Source organism: Peromyscus californicus, unplaced genomic scaffold (genome assembly GCF_007827085.1).
Source record: "Peromyscus californicus insignis strain IS unplaced genomic scaffold, ASM782708v3 Scaffold_8__1_contigs__length_139910024, whole genome shotgun sequence".
In the NCBI taxonomy this organism is placed as follows: domain Eukaryota; kingdom Metazoa; phylum Chordata; class Mammalia; order Rodentia; family Cricetidae; genus Peromyscus; species Peromyscus californicus.
The window spans coordinates 38,909,863-38,930,886 of NW_026294606.1; the positions used below are offsets into that span (position 1 = coordinate 38,909,863).

Sequence of the window (21,024 nt, forward strand, 5' to 3'; positions counted from 1 at the left end):
TAATCAAACTTGTAGTCATATTAGGTATGTTTTCAAGGTTAAACAGATATATTTAGGTAGATAGATGGTCTTCAAATACTTCAAAGACCTATAGAATATGGTATTTAAAACATTTTAGTAACAAAAGACTTTTCATGACAGTGAGACACATCTGCTCCTGGCAGTACCAATTTACTTCAGAGAAGATAATGGGCATCAAAGAAACTCCATATGGAGTTTGCCTTCTTTATGGCAAAAGCTAGCCAGTGGGCAAAACACAAGAAAACAAAACAAAAAACTGCCCTTGCCTCAATTGCTGACCGTATACTATCCAAACTGGACCAGCAGGACACAAAAGAAAGTGATTGCCAAACTTTGTCAAGAAAAGGTAGGATAGTTCTTCAAAATTCCCTGCTTCTCAGAAAAGTCTGTCAGATATACTAGGCCTGTAGGCCGAAGATAGATGCCCCAGTGTTACAGAAGAACCTAGGGTAATTGACCAGGCAGCCAGATATCCTTGTCACTAGGTAACATTACACCCTTCTGGGGTCCTTGATGCAGTTAAATAATTAGACTTAAAGTTTTCCTTAGTTATGATAAAAGGTAAATTGGGTATAAAACTTTAAACTCACAAAGATAAGATAAATAATAGAATATTTTCACTAATTTTGCCAAATACAAATAGACTCAGTATTATAACTATAATTCTTACTTGATAACTGTTTTTTGTTGCATATAATTTTACTATGTTAAAGTTAAAACCTTTATATAACTAGACAAATAGGGGGAAATACTGTGGAACAATCTTTGTACACTGTAAATATGTATTACTCTCATTGGTTAATAAAGAGCAGAAAGAGATAGGGCAAGAGAGTCAGACTAGGAGGATGCTGGGAAGAAGGAGGGTGCAGTCTGAGGGGTCTTGAGCCAGATGCAGATGAAGCAGGACGTGTAGAAAATGAGGTAACAAGCCATGAGCCATGTGGTAGAACTTAGATAAGAAATATGGTTCATTTAAGTTGTAAGAGCTAGTTAGAAATAAGACTAAGGTATTGGCCAAGCAGTTATAATTAATATGAAGTCTCTGATTATTTGGAAGCTGGCTGGCAGTCCTGACAAAAGACACATGATCACAGCAACTCTTATAAAGGAAACATTTAATTGGAGTGATTTGCTTACAGTTTCAGAGGTTCAGTCCATTATCACCATGACAGGGAGCACAGAGGGGTGCAAGCTGACACAGTGCTAGAGTAATAGCTGAGAGACATGCATCTTACGGGCAGCAGAAAATCGACTGAGACACCTGGCAGTATCCTGAGCATAGGAAACCTCAAAGTCCACCCTTACAGTGACACACTTTCTCTAACAAGGCCGTACCCACTCCAACAAAGCCACACCTCCTAATAGTGCCACTCCCAATGAGATTATACGGATCAATTACAAACTGCCACATTCCACTCCCTGGCCCCATAAGCTTGTAACAATATCATAATGCAAAATGCATTTAGTCCAACTTCAAAAGCCCCCAAAGTCTCGACTGTGTTCAAAAGTTCAAAGTCTCTTCTGAGATTCAGGCAATCTCTTAACTGTAATCCCCTATAAAATCAAAATCAAAAGACAGATCACATACTTCCAACATATAATGGCACAGGATAAACATTACCATTCCAAAACGTAGGGAAGGGAGCATAGTGAGGAAATACTGGACCAAAGAAAGACTGAAAACCAGCTGGGAAAACTCCAAACTCTGCATCTTCATGTCTGATGTCAAAATGCTCTTCAGATCTCCAACGCCTTTCAGCTTTGTTGACTGCAACACACTTCTTTCTCTTGGGCTGGTTCCACTCCCTGTTAGCAGCTCTCCTTGGCAGGTATCCCACGACTCTGGCTTCTCTAACATCTTGGGTCCTCCAAGGCAATCCAGGCTTCAACTTTACAGCTTCTCTCAATGGCCTCTCTACTAGACCTCCATCAGGGACACCCCTGACACATGCCTGGCCTCGGAGGCTTTTTTTTAGGCATGGAGGCAAATTCCATAACCTCTTTCTTCTATCCTTAACTCTAGAGCCAGAACCACATGCCTGAGCTGCCAAGTTCTGCTGCTTATTGGGGTTGGAACATGGACCCCTCTTTCAATTACATCTTCACCAGTCTTCTGTCTTTCACTGCCTAAGCTTGGCTGTCCTGAAACTGGATCTGTAGACCAGGTTGGCCTTGAACTAAGAGATCCACCAGCCTCTGCCTTCTCAGTGCTGGGATTAAAGGCATGTACCACCATACCTGACTCTAAATTTTTCTTTAATTCCTTTTCACAAGTTGGTAACTTAGCTGGGTGGGATCTTGCCCTGAGGTCACCACTCCATTTATTCCATTTCTTTTTTTTTTTTTTTTTTTTTTTTTTTTTTTGGTTTTTCGAGACAGGGTTTCTCTGTGTAGCTTTGCGCCTTTCCTGGATCTCACTCTGTAGACCAGGCTGGCCTCGAACTCACAGAGATCCGCCTGGCTCTGCCTCCCGAGTGCTGGGATTAAAGGCGTGCGCCACCACCGCCCGGCTTTATTCCATTTCTTAATCAGTGTGTATCCTTGAACACAGGATTTAGCTCCATTCCACTTCCTGGTGCTCTTTTTCTCCTCAGAATTTACATTTTGGAATTTACCCTGCTCAGCCTGCTCCTTTCATTATAAATTTTCACTAGAGTTACTATGAGTATTCACACAACAGAGTTATACGAGGCTGTTTTAAGATTTCTTCTAAAAACAAAACTGATCCCAAAGTCTTCACTTTAGCCTCAGGCAGACTCTTCAGACAAGGGCAAAAAGCAGCCACTTTCTTAACTAAACTATCATAAGACCAGTCTCTAGGCAGCATACTAAAATTCTTCTCCTCTGTAACCTCTTGATCCCCACAGTTCATCAAATCACGTTCAGTACCACTGTCTCTCATGCTCCTACTAGTATGGCCCATTAAGCAGCACTTAAGCATTCCACTGCTTTCCTAACCCAAACTCCCAAAGTCCATATTACTCCAAAGACATGGTCAGGTCTATCACAACAATATCTAGTCCCTGGTAACCAACTCCTGTCTTAGTTAAGGTTTTTATTGCTGTGAAGAGACATCATGACCACAAGAACTCTTATAAAGAAAACATTTAATTGGGGCAGCTTGCTTACAGTTTCAGAGGTTCAGTCCAATAGCACCATGGCAGGGAACACGGTGATGACGATGTGCAGGCAGACATGGTGCTGGAGTAATAGCAGGCAACAGGAAATCAACTGAGACACTGGGTGGTATCCTGAGCATAGGAAACCTCGAAGCCCACCCCCACCCCCATAGTGACAAACTTCCTCCAACAAGGCCATAGCCACTCCAACAAAGATACACCTCCTAATAGTGCCACTCACTATGAGATTATGGGGGCCAATTACATTCAAACTACCACATCCAGTAACATGAAGACAGGGGGAAAAGGGAGAAACAGAAGAGGGCTTGTCCTTTCTCCATCTCTTTCCTCCTTTTCCCTTCTTCCCCTACCTCAGAACTCCACAACCATTCTGTGATGATGATCAGTGTACCATTCAAAGAGAAACCACACAGGAAAGACAGGAGAAGAGGAGTAACAAGGCCAATGGCCAGCATCAGTTCCACTGCTATGGTAGTTCCAGATAAGTACAGCATTCAGCCTTCCAGTGTCTCATTAAAAGCTCTAGCTATCATGAAGCAAAGAAACCCCCCCTTGTCTGTGCCCTTCCTGAATTCCTGACACACAGGATCGATGAACAAAACCCAGTGCTGTTTATGCTACTAAGTTTTGGGGTGATTTATGATTCAATACTAAAGCCTGGATATTCATCTCTTGTTGCTGTGATAAAACAATCTGACTAAAAGCAACTGAGGGGAGAAAAGGATTTCTTTTGGCTTACAGGTTACAGTCCATTGTGCAGGGAAGTCAGGACAGAAACTCAAACAGGAGGTTGAGGCAGAAATCATGGAGGAATGGTGCTTGCTGACTCACTCTGTAGTTCATGCTTGACTTCCTTATACAGTTGAGGACCTCCAGCCCAGGGCATGGTGCCACCTACAGTGGACTGGGCCCTCCTACACCAATTACCAGTCAAGTAACCCTGGGAGGGGGACTCATACACCAATCTGATCTAAGCAATTCTTCAGTTGAGACTCCCTCCTCAGATGACTCTAAGCTGGACACTGGAATACCTTATGATAGTAATACTTAAAGCCCAAACTGACTGCAGTCATCTTCATATATCAGGAAGACAGTATGGTTTATTATATATTATTTTCACAAATATATACATTTTTTCTTAGTGACAGAATCTGTTTTAGATTCCAGAGAAACACAGAGATAAACATTAAAAGGTATGATGGTCCAAACCCCTTGGAATTTATAGTCTTGAGGAAAAGATAGACTTTATTTAACTATGCAATCACACGATGATGATAAGTTAACTCAGAACTCTTTGGAACAAAAATCTAGGTGAATCCTGCTTTGGGATGTTATGTATGGCAAATGTGTTGCTGATTGGTCAATAAATAAATCACTGATTGGTCAGTGGCTAGGCAGGAAGTATAGGCAGGACAAGGAAGAGAATAAAGCTGGGAAGTGGAAGGCTGAGTCAGAGAGACACTGCCAGCCGCCATGATGAAAAACAGCATGTGAAGATGCCGGTAAGCCACGAGCCATGTGGCAAGGTATAGATTAATGGAAATGGATTAATTTAAGCTGTAAGAACAGTTAGCAAGAAGCCTGCCACGGCCATACAGTTTGTAACCAATATAAGTCTCTGTGTTTACTTGGTCGGGTCTGAGTGGCTGTGGGACTGGCAGGTGAGAGAGATTTGTCCTGACTGTGGGCCAGGCAGGAAAACTTTAGCTACAGAATCCACTAGTTAAAACCCTAGATATGTAAAGTATTAATTAAAAGGAGAAGAAAGAACATTAGAGAAGAAAGTCATGAACCCATTTCCAGTGTGCTGACCACTTGTCTACATCAGATATTTTTGTGCAGGGTAAGCTTCATCTGCTTTTCCCCATCTCCCTTTGTCCCACTCACTTTCATAAGGTAATAACAGTTACACCTATAATTTGGTATTTTGGTTTAAAAAGAAACAGAAAAAGATAGATATCACCCCAAGTCCCAAAGGTGAGGTTTAGCATACTAACGAACGCTAGGTTTGATCTGAACACAAGAGGAGAAAAGGAAGCAGAGGAAAAGAGAGGAGAGGAAAGGGAAGGGGAGAGAATGGAGAGGAGACAGGAGAGAGAGAGAGAAGAGAGGAAAGAAAGGCCAGAGGAAGGGAGAGAATGAGACTTCAGGTAACCTCAAAGAAGAGGATAAGTGAATTGTCCAGTATGAAGACCTGTTGCATTAATTTTGACAGAAAGAAGACACATTGTTACTGAACCATCAGAGAATATTAGTAACTTCCTGTCATATTTTGGCTTTCCATCATCTGAACACACTTCACACTTGAATAGACATCTCATCTGCTTTAGTTCCTTTTCCCATCACCGTGACAAATGCAGTTTAAGGAAAGGAGGGTTTGTTTTAGCTCACAGTCTAAGGATAAAGTCTATGGAGGTGGGGAAAGCATGGAAGGAGTAGTATGATCTGTAGTCAGAGGCTTTCCTATGTCCCGCCTGGCCTGCGGTCGGGACAAATCTCTAACCCACAGTCCCAAAGCCTTTTACAAAATAATCACACAATGGCTTAATATTATTTATAACTGCTCAGCCATTAGCTCAGGCTTATTACTGATTAGTTCTTACACTTAAATTAACCCATAATTCTTATCTATGTTTAGCCATGTGGCTTGGTACCTTTTCTCAGTTCTGCATTGTCATCTTGCTTCCTCTGTATCTGGCTGGTGACTCCTGATCAGCCTTCCTCTTCCCATAATTCTCCTTGTCTCTTACCCCGCCTATACTTCCTGCCTGGCTACTGGCCAATCATCATTTTATTTATCAACCAGTCAGGGCAACACACATTCACAGCATACAGAACGACATCCCACAGCAATGATCAGCTGATTATATTGCCTCTGCAGTCAGGAAGCAGAGAGCAGACAGGAAGCAAGGCTTGGCTAGTCAACCTCAAGGCCATCCTCTGGTAACTCACTTCCTCTAGCAAGGCTCCACCTCCTAAAAGTACCTAACCTCCCAACACAGCGCCACTAGCTGGGACCAAGTGATCAGACACAGGAGCCTGGGAGGCACATTTCACATTCAAACCACAACAAATATGAACTAATGCTTTGAAACTTTTAGGTGGGAGACTGGAAGGTAGTTTTTCTGTAGCACATGATGGTCCTCCCCAATCTTTCCCACCAATCCTGCAGTTGCTGTATGGCCCTGGTAATGTGGTTGATGGTATTCTAAACATCTGGTCAGAGGAGGTAATGGCCCTTTGACAGTAGCATGAAAAGCTAACTCAGGTGGTTCCTGACTAGATATCCCTCTCTCTAATCTCTTCACACTCAGGGGTAAATTTCCAGGTAAAAATACTTCACTTTCTTATAGGAGTCTTTTCGAAGCAGCCATGCCAAAACCATTTCAAGGACTGCAGTGGAAACATTCAACATAAATATCTTGTCCTATAGGGAATATTAGCCATGGCAAAAAAAAAATAAAGCTAATTAAGAAGACAACTAAAATAGCTCTAGGCAAGACACTGTCACTAACAACTTGTTAAATAAGGGCACTGAGGTAATTAAAGAAAACCATACCCTGTCTAGACTCACTTCCCAATGTTCAGTCTTCCTTGTACATTTTCTTCCTATCATGATCAAATCAGGAATGGTAAGCTTTAAAAACCTTCAACCCCTTAGAGCACTCCTTCCACAGCAAACAGACTCTCAAATTCTCCTACTGTCCGGAAATGCTTCCCTTTACCCAGTTCCCATATTAATGAGCAGGTCTCTCCATGGTGGGCTCAGTTTCCTTCATAAAACAGGAATGGTGACAACCCCTTCATTGTGAGGCTGCTGTGAGGTCTCAGTTGGATAACCCAGGTACAGGACTTAGCATACTAAATACGTAGCACAGAAATGTGCATGCACTCATAGCAAGTCCCGGGCTTGCAGATCCTCTAACATTTGAGATTGCAGTAGTTAGTATAGTTGTTGTTATCAACCTGTCCTTGTTATCAAAAAACACCATGAGTGGCTAGGCACGGCAGTAGACACCCTTAGTCCCAACACTCCAGAGGCACAGGCAGGTAGAACTCTGTGAGTCTGAGGCCATCACAGTCTATGTAGTGAGTTCCAGAGCAGTCAAGACTACATAGAGAGACCCTCTCTCAAACATACAAACAAAAAGTGTCCCTTGTGTCTATGAATGGAAACACAATTTGTATAGTTATTGCCTTGGATACAGTAACTATTGCTGTGATGAAACACTATGACCAAATTTAGGGAAGGGTTTATTTGGTTTACACTTTTACATCACTGTCCATCATGGAAGGAAGTCAGGATAGGAACTCAAGCAAAGTAGGAGTTGATGCAGAAGCCATGGAGGAATGCTGATTATTGGCTTAGTCCTTAGCTTGCTGGTCTGCTTTCTTATAGAGCCCAGAACCACCATCCCAGGGATGGCTCCACCAACAATGGACTGCCCCCCCACACACATTGATCACTAATTAAGAAAATGCCCTACAGGCTTGCCTACAGCCTGATCTTATGGAGGCATTTTCTTGATTGAGGCTCACTCCTCTCAGATGACTATAACTTGTGTTGAGTTGACAAAAATAGCCATCACACTAAAAAAAAAAGTATCAGTAAAATGTAAAATGACTCCTAATGATACTCTGTTACACTCATAGATTCAGTCATCATCAGAGAAGCTTCCTCCTGCAGCAGACAGGAACAGATGTAGAAACCCACAGCCAGACATTACACAGAGATAGTGTTCTTGGAACACACAGCTTAAATGGGATGTCTCCATCAAATCCCCAGAGCTCAGACGATCCCAAGGAAGAGGAGGCAGAAAAAGTGAAAGAGCCAGAGAGGATGGAGGACACCAGGAGAACAAGGCCCTCTGAATCAACTGAGCAAGGCTCATATGAGCTCACAGAGACAGAGGCAACATGCACAGGACCTACATGGTTCTACATCAGGTCCTCCGTATATATATTATAGCTTTCAATTTCGTATTTTTATAGGACTCCTGAGTGCAAACAAGTGGGTCTCTGATTCTTTCACCTGCCCGAGGGGCTCTTTTCCTTCTGTTGGGTTGTCCAGCCTCAAAATGATGGTTTTTGTTTTATCTTATGTTTTATTTTGTCATATCTGGTTGTTATCTCTTAGAAGCCTGTTCTTTTCTAATGAGAGGCAGAAAGGGAGTGGATGTGGAGGGAAAAGGAGGTACGGAGGAACTGGGAGGAGTGGAGGGAGGAAAACTATAATCAGGATATATTGTATGAGAAAAGAACAGATTTTCAATAAAAGGGAGGAAAATAGCTAGCTAGCAGTTCCCCAGGCCAGAAACCTAAGAAGCATCCAAGTAATATCCCTGTTGCATTACCACCTGTTGCACAAGGTCCCTACACACTCACGTGTGTCCCCTACACACTCACGTGTGTGAACACTTGCTCTCCAGCTCATGGTGCTGTCTGGGAAGATTATGGAACCTGTAGGAGCTGTGCTGGAGGAAGTGGGCTAGCCTTGAGTTTTGATAGCCTGGTCTTGCCTCTTGCAACTGCAGTCACCTCATGTTTCTGTCAGCGTGCCCTCTCAGCCAGGATGGTCTGTCCCTCCTGAAGCCATGTGCCACAATCAGCTGTCTTTTACATTGATTTCATAATTGACTCTGTCACAGCAATGATGAGAGAAACTAATACTCCACCGTCAGAAGAATCTCATAAACTGTTTCTCAGATCTAACCCTTCTTCCATCCCCATCCCCTCAGCCCTTCGGAGCACCTAATTCATCCCTAAGGAATCAACCTGGCCTCCAGCCTCACAATGATGGCAAGAGAGACTGTGTCCTCTCCCTGCTGAAACCCCATCAACAGCTTCTAGCTGGCTTTAGGTAAAAGGTGTTTTGTTTTGAATTTGTATTTTTAACATTGAAGTTGGCTCCTTCCTATTTCCCAAGCCCCACCTCTCACACCACTCCATCCTGACCATTCTGGCTCTGTCCTTCCCATGCCTTAGTCCAGGAGAGTGTGCCCCTTCTGCCTGAGTGCTCTTCCTCCACTCTGCTGACAGCTCAATAAAGGTATTGTTTCATTTGGGGAGCTGCTGAAGATAACCTGGCCTCTAGCAGCTGCCTCCAGCAGCCTGAGCTTGCTGACTTGGACCACACCGTCCTCCTTCAGGCAGGGGAAGCCCGCCTTGCTGAGACAGCTGAGAAAGCTGGGCTCCTGCCAGCCTTCCTCGTCACTGTAAGGCCAACTCACATGAGGCTGGCCACATAAAGACACTTGTTCCATGAAATCTTCTAAAACTTTGTAGACCAGGTGTGGGATCGGAACTAGCAAGGATGGGCATGAAGGCTCATAAATCTTTGGAACTCACAAATGCCTGCTGCTAGAAGAAGAGAAACACACGCTGTATAGGTTCCCACTCTGAATTTCCTAGAGAGAGAGGTCCCCCTTGAACATCAGGCATTACAGCGAATGTTGTCTTTCCCACAGTCTCAGGCTACTCGGCCTTCTGCCCCCAGCTAGCAGGTGGGCTGAGATTGACTTTATTTCAACAAACAAACATCCAAACTATGTAATCATGGGATGATATCTGAGCTGGCTCTAGCTGGCTGCTCACGAGGGAGTCTCTCATGATGGTATGTGGGAATTTTCACTGTTGACCAAGCCAGACACTAGGTCCACAGCTGCATACTTTGTGATGAAACCAACTAAATGGAAATCAATGACCCAGCCCCTTAAGCAGCCTCCATCCCCTGTGCTGGAGCACGCTGGAGCTTGTTTCATGTAGCACATGGAGATATATGGCCTGCTACTTTAAAGACATGGCCGCTTTTGGTGGTTTTTCTGGTGTAGTGACTGATGCAGACTGTATACCCTTTTGCGAGCCAGTAAGGAGTAGGATCTCAGGGACAAACAGAAACTAGGGACTAAGTAATCTAAATGTTTTTTGTTTGTTTGTTTTGGTTTTGGTTTTTCGAGACAGGGTTTCTCTGTGTAGCTTTGCATCTTTCCTGGATCTCGTTCTGTAGACCAGGCTGGCCTCAAACTCACAAAGATCCACCTGCCTCTGCCTCCCAGTGCTGGGATTAAAGGCGTACGCCACCACCACCCGGCGTAATCTAAATGTTTATGTATTGAATTTCTCTCGTTGCTTAAAACAACTTATTAATATAAGAATAATACAAGCTCTAACATACATGTCTGCCAGTTTCATGGGTAGCAGACTTCCTAAAACCATGTCTAAATGCAAAGAGGATTGGAAATATTTAAAATCAGTGTCAGACACCTGCTACTGGCCAAACCCAAACCACCAATGAATTAGCTTTGAACATCGTTGATGAGAGTTATTGATGGATTTTTTTTCATTAACTAGTATTTTCCAGGTTGGCATGAACATTTCCCTCATTTTGTTCAAAGAGAGAGAGAGAGAGAGAGAGAGAGAGAGAGAGAGAGAGAGAGAGAGAGAGAGAGAGCTCAATAGCAAAATGAAAAGGAGAAAAGGTAAATTTAAAAATGTAAAAGATGAAGTTAGACATGGTGGCCCAAGCTGGTAATTTCAGCTACTTTGGAGGCTGAGACAGGAGGAGCCCATTTTCAAGGCCTACCTGCCCACCTTAGCAGGACCCTGTCTCGAAATAAAAACTTTAGGAAATGGGGAGGGGCTGTAACTCAGTGGTGGAATGTATGTGCAAGGGCCTCTGTTTAGTCTCCAGTTCAGAGAGAGAGAGAGAGAGAGAGAGAGAGAGAGAGAGAGAGAGAGAGAGAGAAGAGGGAGGAAATAAGGGGGATGAAAGGAAAGGAAGGGAGGGAAAGGGGAGGAGGAGAGGGAAGAGGAGGGCAGGAGGAGAGGAGGGGACTGACCCCTGCACGTCATCCTCTGACCTTCATACCAGCACCATAGTGTAAGCATGACCACACACAAAGTAGACAAATATCATTTTAAAAGAACACTACAGCACAGCCAATTGTTCTTTAGCAAAAATCTCTCTACAAAGCCTGGCAAAGTTTCACATGTGTTAGAATTGTGAAGTCTGGATTGGCCTGGCTCTCCTTCTAAAGAAATGCTTCTTCTCATAGAGCCCTTGCGCTGAAAGGCAGGGATGGGCCCAGAAGAGCAGAGGGGCTCCCACCGCTGCTGGACGAATTTACAGGGGGGGGGGTTTCTTTAGTCTCCAATAAATTAGTACACCTGAGTCTGTTGAGTCATCTGGACTGAGTTCCTAGAGTTAAAGAAAAAGCTATTTAACCCTTTAGTGGCTGCCCCTTTGAACTTCCCTGAGAACTCAGAATATTCAAGCTAAAAATTAGTGAGCTCAGTCACAGGGTCCCATACCTTCCCACAGCACAGTTAATAATTATACTCAGCTTAATGTCTAGAATCCCAGTCCCAGCCAAAGTACTTGAAGTAGCAGTTTCATGGTATATTTCATTAGAGATTGTGCCTAATGATTAAACGGAACCAGTCAAGTCTCAATAATATTTGCAATCTGAAGGACATTCATCCAAGCAGGTGACCTGAACCACACAGCTCAGGTCCCCACACATTTCCAGCAAGGCAAAGTTTTTCCATTTCAAGCTTTCTTCCCTTCTTCCTCTCCTCCTGGTACCCCCCAGGTTCTCCACATGACTAAGCTTGACCCAAGTTCTCATAAAGAAAAAATCCAAAGTGAGGTGGATATATTTAAGAGGGTTCGGCAACCTGGTTTTCCAACAGAGGACTGCCACATCTTAGAAAGGCTTCCACTGGGGTCTAAGTTCAGCTCCTAACTGTCAAAGCAGCCATCTTCCCAGGTACAGCCCACCACTTACTTACTCGTGAACAGGTCACTTAGGGAAGGACAAGCCCAAACGTCTCTCTTCTTGTTTGTCTTTTTGCCCTGACCAGGGAACCTCCACTAGTGGATGAGGACCAGCAAACTAAAGGAGGTCCAAAAAGACCCTTGATTTTGAAAAAGAAAATGTAGGGATAAGAATAAAAATCACCTTGACTGGGCTGCTGAGGGGCCTCAGTTCACTTCCCCAGATCCACACAGTAAAAGGAGAAAACCACTTTCTGCAGGTTACCCTCTGACCTTCCCACACATACACCAAATAACAAATGAATAACAGGTCTTTACTGATCTGGGTGTGTGGATCAGCAAGATTCAAGGAAATGAAATGAAGCCCTAAACTATTCTGTGTTCAAATCGGTAGGAACTCAAAATGGGAGGAAAACTGTGAGAGGAAGGAGAGAACAAAGAATTTACTCAGAACCATGAGCAAAAGCTAGAGTCTGGGCTGGCATGTCTTAAGAAGGGCGAGTGCAACACTAACTTTCAGCTGAAGTTTCTCTACGACCGAAAAATGCCCTCCAGTTCCATAAACCATTAGTAAATGCCACTGGGATGTGAGGTGTTTTATGTGGATGTCATGGAGAGTATTTTGTGTCTGGGTTGATGGCATAAGGACTCAGGACAGACCATACACTGAGGACTTTAGAGGAATAAGGCCAGAAGAAGAGGTGAGCATGGTATATTCACCTACAGGAAATCACAAGAGACCTAGGGAAGAATATTGGGTAAAGGCTGTGGTGGGGCACAGCTCAGATGTTATCCACATTATATCCAACCAATAACTTACATGTTTATAACCTTTGGAAATTTGTACAAATTTTCCAGGACTTGTGCATTTATTATTTCTGAAAAATCAGTCCCATTACTATATAATATAATATAAATACTATATTTAACCAAATCTGAATTTTAAAAATTCAAAAACTGATTTTCTAGCCCCCAAATTTGTTCTTCACCAAAGAAGTTTTTTGACATCAAGTTTTACAGCAAAGGTCAACACTGACAGAGTTAAAATCAATGTGTCACAGATAAGCACAGTTAAACAAAGAAAGCTCTGCCAACCAGGACTGTTTCTGGTCCTCAGGAGGCAATCACAATGCCTGGCACACAGTAAATTCTTGTAGAGTGAGTAGTACTCGTTCCGTGTAACTCCAAATCATACTGATGGGAAAATAAATCTAATAAACATTTACCTGCAACACAACATAAGGCAGTGGTATCCATAAAGACTTTCAAGTCACTTAAGCAATCTTATCTGTGTGAAACCCAGAAAAATGGAATATTCATACAGCAAACGGATGTCTACTTTATTCAGCCAATGAGGAACATCAAAATTATAAGAGAATTAAAGCTATTACCAGCAGGTACAATAACTTATTAGTGGGCTTCCCGTAAATGCCTAACCGAAGTTCCATTGCACATGTTTAAGACGATTGGGTGAAGTCAGCTGGAAGCAACAAGATTGGACTGGACTTGGTATGACAAATGACAGTCCTTGAGAAAACCACAGAATGCTGAGAAAAAGAGATGAGGCTTTCTGTAGGGCGTGGGTTCGAATGAAGGACCCTGAGGAGGATCTAAGGGAAGCAAAGATCAATTCTGGATTGGCTGTTTCCAAGGAGAGATGGGAAGTGAGTGTTCACTGGGAATGACTGTGAGGCATGGGTGATTTAGCAATTAAAATATAGAAACAACAAAGCTGTGCGACAGTGTGAGCAGGAGGAAGGCAGAGTCAGCACCTCCAGAGCCCTGAGTTCACTGCAGAGCTGCTACACAGTGTGGGAAACACTGAGCTTCCTGCCAGTTCCCAGCCTCTCAACTTGGCTTACGTGGGACAACCTTGTTCTCATACCTTTCCAAACCAATGTTCACTCACTCTTCCAAACACAGGTTTTGACTCTTTCAGAGATAAATATCAAATAATTTCTTTATGATTTATAGGAAGAAATGTTTTTAAGATCTTCATCTAAGAGAAGCAAGCCAAAAATAAAAGACTCATATTTAAAACACTTTCCAACCTCCCAAACCTCTACTGCACTTCCCCAGGCCTCCAGGCACACCGCTAGCCAGTGCACATGCTCCTGGAAGACCACATAGTTAACGTCGTGGTTTGGATGTGAAATGTCCCCCACAGGCTGTGTTTGACCCTTGGTCACCAGATAGTGGCGCTGTTGTGGGAGGTTGTGGATCCCTTAGAAGGTGGAGCCTCGCTAGGGAAGTGGGTTGAGGGGGTGTGCCTTGAGCTTTATAGCTTAGCTGTTTCTCGTTCCATGGGCTTCGAGGAGGTGAAAGCCCCAACCTCATGTCCCCATGGTCACAGAACCACTTGTTCCCAAGCCTTCTACACCATGAGGGATACATACTCTGAAACAGTAAAGTGAAACGAATCCCCTTAAGTTACTTTTCCTCCTATATCTGGTCACAGGGACATAGAAAGTAAGTAACACCATTGGCTTATTTCTGGCTCCTCCCTGACTCTAAACTCCTACAGAGCAAAGCCATGATGCATTTGGTTTATATACCACACTCAACACAGCTCCAAGGAGATCCCAAGAGCTTTGCAGTTAGGGTACCTGTTCTGTCCCTCTCTATACATAGTGAGCTATGGCTCTTTCATGTTTAAAGAAATTGTACTCTAAATAACTATTTACAAATGTCACTGTTTGAAAGACTCTCTCCATAGACAGAACAAGGAATACAGGGATAAGAGGTGGCATTCACATCTAGGTCAGGGCAGATGGAAGCTTCCATCAGAAGGGTCCACAGATAGTTTTGGAGCAACACAATAATCCTGAGGCAAACAATTTAACACAAACTGTCTCCAAATTTAATCACTGTCCTAGTCAGTCAGAGTTACTATTACTACAATGAAACACCATGACCAAAAGCAAGTTGGAGAGGAAAAGGTTTATTTCGGCTTACAATTCTCAGGTCACACTCCATTGCTGAGGGAAGTCAAGGCAGGAACTCAATCATAGCAGGAACCTGGAGGCAGGACCTGATGCAGAGGTCATGGGCAGGGGGTGCTTACTGGCTTGCTCCCCATGGCTTGTTCAGCCTGCTTTCTTATAGAACCCGGGAGCACCAGCACAGGGATGGCACCACCTACAACAGGCTGAGCCCTCCACCATCAACCACTACAAATTCATGAAAGTAAGAGGCTAAGTATGTCTTGTCACTGCTTGTTATTCTGCCTTCTCTATGGTACCTGTAGGTATTCAATCATATGGAAGCAAAACAGACAAGGTAGAGAAACACAAAGAACGGAGGCAGCAGAAATGACGTGCAGAGGAGTGAGACCCACCGTGAGCTGGTGAGGGGCTGCACCGCAGAATCTGAAGGGTCTGCTGTGTGAGGACAGGGCGCTCTCACAGATCGCATAGTCAAGGAAGGACAGAAGAACCAGGCAAGCTGACTTGAACGTGGGAGCCTATAACGAGGTCTGAAACTTGGCCGAGAGGAAGGGGAGAAGGGTGGCTCAGTTAGGAAAACGCTTCCCAGTACTCTCTTACTAGCCGGTGGGCACATGTCTTAACTCTGGCTCTGGGAGGACAGAGACAGGAGACTCCCTGAAGCTCACTGGACAGCCAGCCTAGAAAAACCAAGAAGCTCCAGGTTCAGGGTCAAATAATAAGATGGAGGACAATTGAGGAAGACACTGAAGTTGAACTCTGTCTTCCAGGTGCACATGCATCCACATACACACAGAGACAAAGGAGACGAGCCTGGGGGGCAGAGCAGCAATGACACCAGTCAGAACGCTCTGAATGCTGAGGTGAGAAGCACAACCCAAGTGACCAGCACCTGCAGCCAGGTCATGGGCACCGCTCTATCTATATCGCTAGGTAAAAAGCAGCCATAGTGCACCAGTCTTGCAGGCACTGGGGGCAGAAGAGAAATGCTAAGTCCCGGCACAGAAGCAGGTGTTTCCCACTCTGGTGCCTAGGACTCCTCCTCTGTTCTGCATAACCCCAAAGAAGTGCAGAGACCTTTCTGCAGCAAAGCCTGCTGGGAATAATTAGAACGACCATGCTTAAAGTGACTAGGTGCATTCTGCTGTGGTGCTTTTGGTGTGCAGTCCTGCTACTGCAAACTCACTGTAGGGAATCACTTCGGGTTTGAAGGGAACTCCCTCTAATAAGCAGTGTTTACCATTCATGATAATGCTTCTTAAAAGGTATTTTTGTATCACTGCTCTGCTGAAGCTTCCCTTTGGAACAACTCTAAACTCTGAAATTCTGTGTACTCTAAACCGTTTTCCAAGTTGTCACTGATGGCTTCCCTCTTACATGTTTGTGTACTCCAGCAGTGGCCACACATGGGTTCTGCAGAAGGTGTGCATTGTGTTCTCAGTGGACACTGAGTACTGGGAGGAAATTCTTGCCTTAGATCAAAGAAGAAGGATTCATACTTTTTACGAGAGGCTTCCAAGTCCTTTTTCAAGGTTTGAACACAGTCTTCTAACTTATGAACTTGCTGAATTCCAAAAGTTTGATCATAAATCATATGTGGAAGACAGAGCTACTTCCCCACAGCAAGGCTGGCATATGGGAGAGTTGGGGTCTCAGGGGAACCAACAAATACTTTTCCACAGAGAGCAACGCAGCAGTCCCCACCCTACCCTCTGCTTATACAAATCAGGTAGATTTCCAAGACCTCCTGTGAACACTGGCCCCACAGACAGTACCAGACCCCACAGATCATACACAGGACAAGACTCATAAAAAAGTAATGTCAAAAAATTATGCAACTTTTACATTTTCACTTAATGTAGCGCTTTAACAGCTTCTCTTTGGCATAAGTAAACTCCCAGCACTATTACTTGTGTATTTGGGACCTTTATTAAATTAAATAAGCACTGCAATGCTGAGATGGTCAATCTGAACATCAAAGCAGCAGCTTCCTGACTGACATCAGTGAGATGCACAGCGTGGATACCCTGGAAAAGCTATCACTAGTGTACTCACACGACTTAGAACCTGCTGGGTCAATGAAACCATAGAGAGTCAATCAGGAATTAGTGAGACAGCTCAGCAGATAAAGGCATTTGTCAAAGCCTGCCTGCCTAGTTCCAGCCTCGGGCCCTACATGATAGAAGGAGGAAGGAGAGAAGGGACTCCCCTCCTACAAGTGGTCCTCTAACCTCCAGGTGAGTACTATGGCATGTACGCCGCCCCCCACCACAATAATACTACAGACCTAACGGTTAAAGCTGCATTTCCTTCTTTAGATATATTTATTATATACATATGATGGTTTTGCCTAAATGTATGCATGTGAACTCTGTGTGTGTGTGTGTGTGTGTGTGTGTGTTTCCTATAGAAACCAGAAAAAGACACTGAATTCCCTGGAACTGGAGTTACAGATGGTTGTAGTATTTTGGGTTTGTTTGTTATTTTTGTTTTGATTTTGACTTTGATGCTGGTTTTACGAGACAAGGCCTCACATAGCCCCAGCTAGCCTCTAATGCCCTGTGTAGGTGAGGATTACCTTGAGCTCCTGACCTTTCTGCTCTGCTAGGATCATAGGTATGCAGCACCACATGCAGCATGGAAAAGTTACTCTCGATAAACCTGCTGCACACCTTACACTTTACTAGATTCATGCACACCACAGAGGCTGCAGCTCAAGCTGTCAAGGAATTCATACATCTCAAACTCTACCACAGACATACATGTTCCAGCACCAATCACATCCAAGGCAGCCTATTTCAAACAAGTGTGTACAGATTCATATCCAGAACTAATCCACTAACCTAGTCTCTATTTCCGCTCAGTATAACTATTAACAAGAGCTCATTCTTTATCCATAATATAAACATAACCGGAAAAATGTATACCATTGTCTGTTTTAAGCTTTAAGGCCCATCACTTTCATTAATGTGATATGCATTGAAAAAAAAAGAAAAGATAGACAATATATTGTTTTAAACAAGATCTGGAAATAGCACCTCTTCCATAAACCATTTGGTGAATACTCCTTGAATAATGAATGTAACCTCACATTCTTCATGTAATGCACAATTCGAGTTTTTACCTTAGATGACTTTTCTGGAGGGATTTAGTCAGCTTGTTGCATGCTTAAGTAGAATGAGAGAAAAGGGGTGAGACTGTACACAGTGTCTCCGGGGTCTGGACTTTGAATGGAAGAACTGCTTTTCTATATGGCAGTGCTGGATTTGAGGGACATAATGGGAAGAGTGTTCACCTGGGCTGGTGGGCAGAGTTCAGTCTGCCCTACATCTTCCCATGCCTCACTGGAGCACTTCAGGCTATCATCTTAGCTTCAGCTTTTATTGTTCTCACCCACAAACCGAGAAATACATGCTATAGAATTACTGGAAGTTCCACCAGGCTTTCAGAAGCAGCTTAGAACGTGGTGCTCTGGTTATCTGGTGCACACGACTCACCTCCAACCCTCCTTCCTGCAAATGTCTGTCGACTGTGCCCAGTAGAAAGTTAATGCAAGTTGGAAGTGGTTTTCACACATTACATCAGCTGAGGCTGTAACCCAGTGGCAGAATGTTTGCTTAGCATGTTCAAGGTCCCAGGTTCGATCCCCAGAACAAAAACAAACAAAAAAGGCATGGTGACACACATTCCTAGCTACTCTGGAAGCCCAGACAGAATTTAAGTTCAAAGGAAACCTAGGTTACATTAGCTGGAGGCTAAGCTTAGGAAGATCCTGTCTCCAACATGATAGATAGATAGATAGATAGATAGATAGATAGATAGATAGATAGATAGATAGATAGATAGATAGATAGATAGATAGACAGTTAGATAAACAGTTAGATAGACAGTTAGATGGACAGATAGATGGATGGATGGATCGATCGATCGATAGATAGTTAGAGAAATAAATAAATAAGGAAGGACAGGGAATGTAACTTGGTAGCAAAGAGCTTGCTTAGCATGTGTAAAGCCTTGGGTTTGATCCTTAGCACAATGAAAAATAAAAATGAAAACAAAGCAGACACATTTTTGAGCCAGGCATGGTGGTGCACACCTTTAATCCCAGCACTCCAGAGGCAGAGGCAAGCAGATCTCTGTGAGTTCCGAGCCAGCCTAGTGAGTTTCAGAACAGCCAGGACCATGTACAGAGACCCTGCCTCAAAGAAACCAAGAGTAATGACATAGCAAGTCCAACGTGGCAATCACTTGTCTTGAGGAAAGCCTCGGGCTGGAAGTGTGATCCTGGCTGCCTCTGACAGGTAAGCTGTCAGGAGGTAGGCGGGATTCCTTACGGACTTTGAACAGAGACGTATCCATCTCTACTCAAAATCTTCTCACTCTGAACAGGGAGACTTGTATGGGAGAACATTTCATCCAATCCTGCATACCTGAGGACTTATCTCTTCGTTTCTGAAAATACTCCAGCAAAGAAAGGACCATTTTTTCCTTAAAACATATAGCACCCCTCATATACATTTAAGAACTCGTATCTTACTATTCGAGTGTTGTCCATATGTCAGACATACTATAAGAAACAACAACCAAAAGATGGCATTAATTCAAAGCTTCGAAACAGAATTTGCATTACCTCAGTATTAACAGTTTCCATTGGTCTTTTCTTGATTTCTCCTATGTCCAAGTAACTAGAAGGTTAAAAAAAAAAGTAAGGATTGATATAATATATATATATATATATATAATATATATAATAATGTGTAAGCATTATTACAAAGTAAAGCCAGTCACAGGAAATGTATACGCCTGAGCAGAAATCAGTAGGCACAAGTGTTGTGAGGCCGCTGTTCACATAGCCTCACCGACCAAAGCTGAAATCATCTGCCTAAACATCAAGAGAACTAAAGTGGAGGGAATACATGCTCTGGTGGGAAGCATTCTCCCTTCATAGAAGCTTATCACTCTGGACTTAGCCTCCTTCTCTCCTCTCTTTCTCCCTCCCCCTCCGCTCACTCTCACCCTCTCCCGCTCTCCTCCATTATTTTTCCTTTTTTTAGAGACAGCGTTTTATATACTGAAAACTAGGCTTGAACTCACTGTGTTGCCAAGAGTAACCTTGAATTTCTGATCCTCCTGCTTCTACCTCCCTAGTGCTGGGATTACAGGCAAACGCCACCACATCTGCTTTATGTGGCTCTGGGGCTCCAACCCAAGGCATGCAAGTACTCTACCGGCTGACTCACCCTCTAGCTCTTTAACGTAGCTCCATTCTGTAAATTCTATGAATTGCATTCATTACAAAAGTTAGGTCAAAGGAAATAGGGAAAGCCTGGGAAAAGACAGACTGGGCGTCAGAGTCAAACCTGGGAAAGACTGGGTAGGTTCCCCAGTGACACCAAAGCACCCAGCCATGTGGGGTGGTTTAGGCTTTGGATCAGCTTACAAACAGATGAGGGGCTAGTTAACCTCTGATACTCTCACTATCCCATTTCTCTTCACTACAGATACTAACTAGTGGCTGTTGCCTAAGCACAATTTGCAAATTGTTATCTTTGTCAACTTCAGAGGATTAGCCCATCAGTGTCATCTGGTTCCAGTTTTAAATGCTTACCAAACTGTCTTATAAATAAGGGATACTAATTATTTTAACATAAAAATATAAATCTAGCTTCTAATTTCTAACCACAATTAGAGACTCAACTATCTTAACTACTATAGCAGACAAGTAGTCAAAAAAAAAAGAGTTTATTCAGATGGTAAAGAAACCTGCCATTAAGCCTGAGTTCCATCCCTGTGACCTACATGGTGGAAGGAGGGAACTGACTTCCCAAAGTAGTCCTCTGACTGCCACCCTCAACCTGTACATGCACACACCTACACACAGCACACAGGTGCATACAACAATAATAACAAATGCAATAAATTGTTACAAGTTTATATATTAGAATTAACTTTGGCTATTGAACTGGGCTCACCATCGCCTGATGATGTTTGGGTTTTTTTTGGACAGAATGTTAATTGGTATGGAACTTAAACTACATTTCCCTATGCAAATAGCAATTGCGTGAGATGGTGTGGACAATCGATATCAGCAATGAAATGGGTCTTTGGGGAATTCCCTGGATGTATTTCTATCAAGACAACA

At 43.4% G+C, this 21,024-nt stretch overlaps 1 protein-coding gene across 4 annotated transcripts in view; it reads right to left on the reverse strand.

The window, feature by feature from the left end:
* Dcdc2 (doublecortin domain containing 2) overlaps positions 1 to 21,024 on the reverse strand; it is a 213,257-nt gene that overhangs the window by 158,200 nt on the left and 34,033 nt on the right. For all 4 annotated transcript variants that reach the window (XM_052728338.1, XM_052728335.1, XM_052728337.1 and 1 more), the window contains one exon: positions 19,513 to 19,567. In XM_052728338.1, coding sequence (XP_052584298.1) covers positions 19,513 to 19,567 — 55 coding nt within the window. The remainder of the gene's footprint in view (positions 1 to 19,512; positions 19,568 to 21,024) is intronic.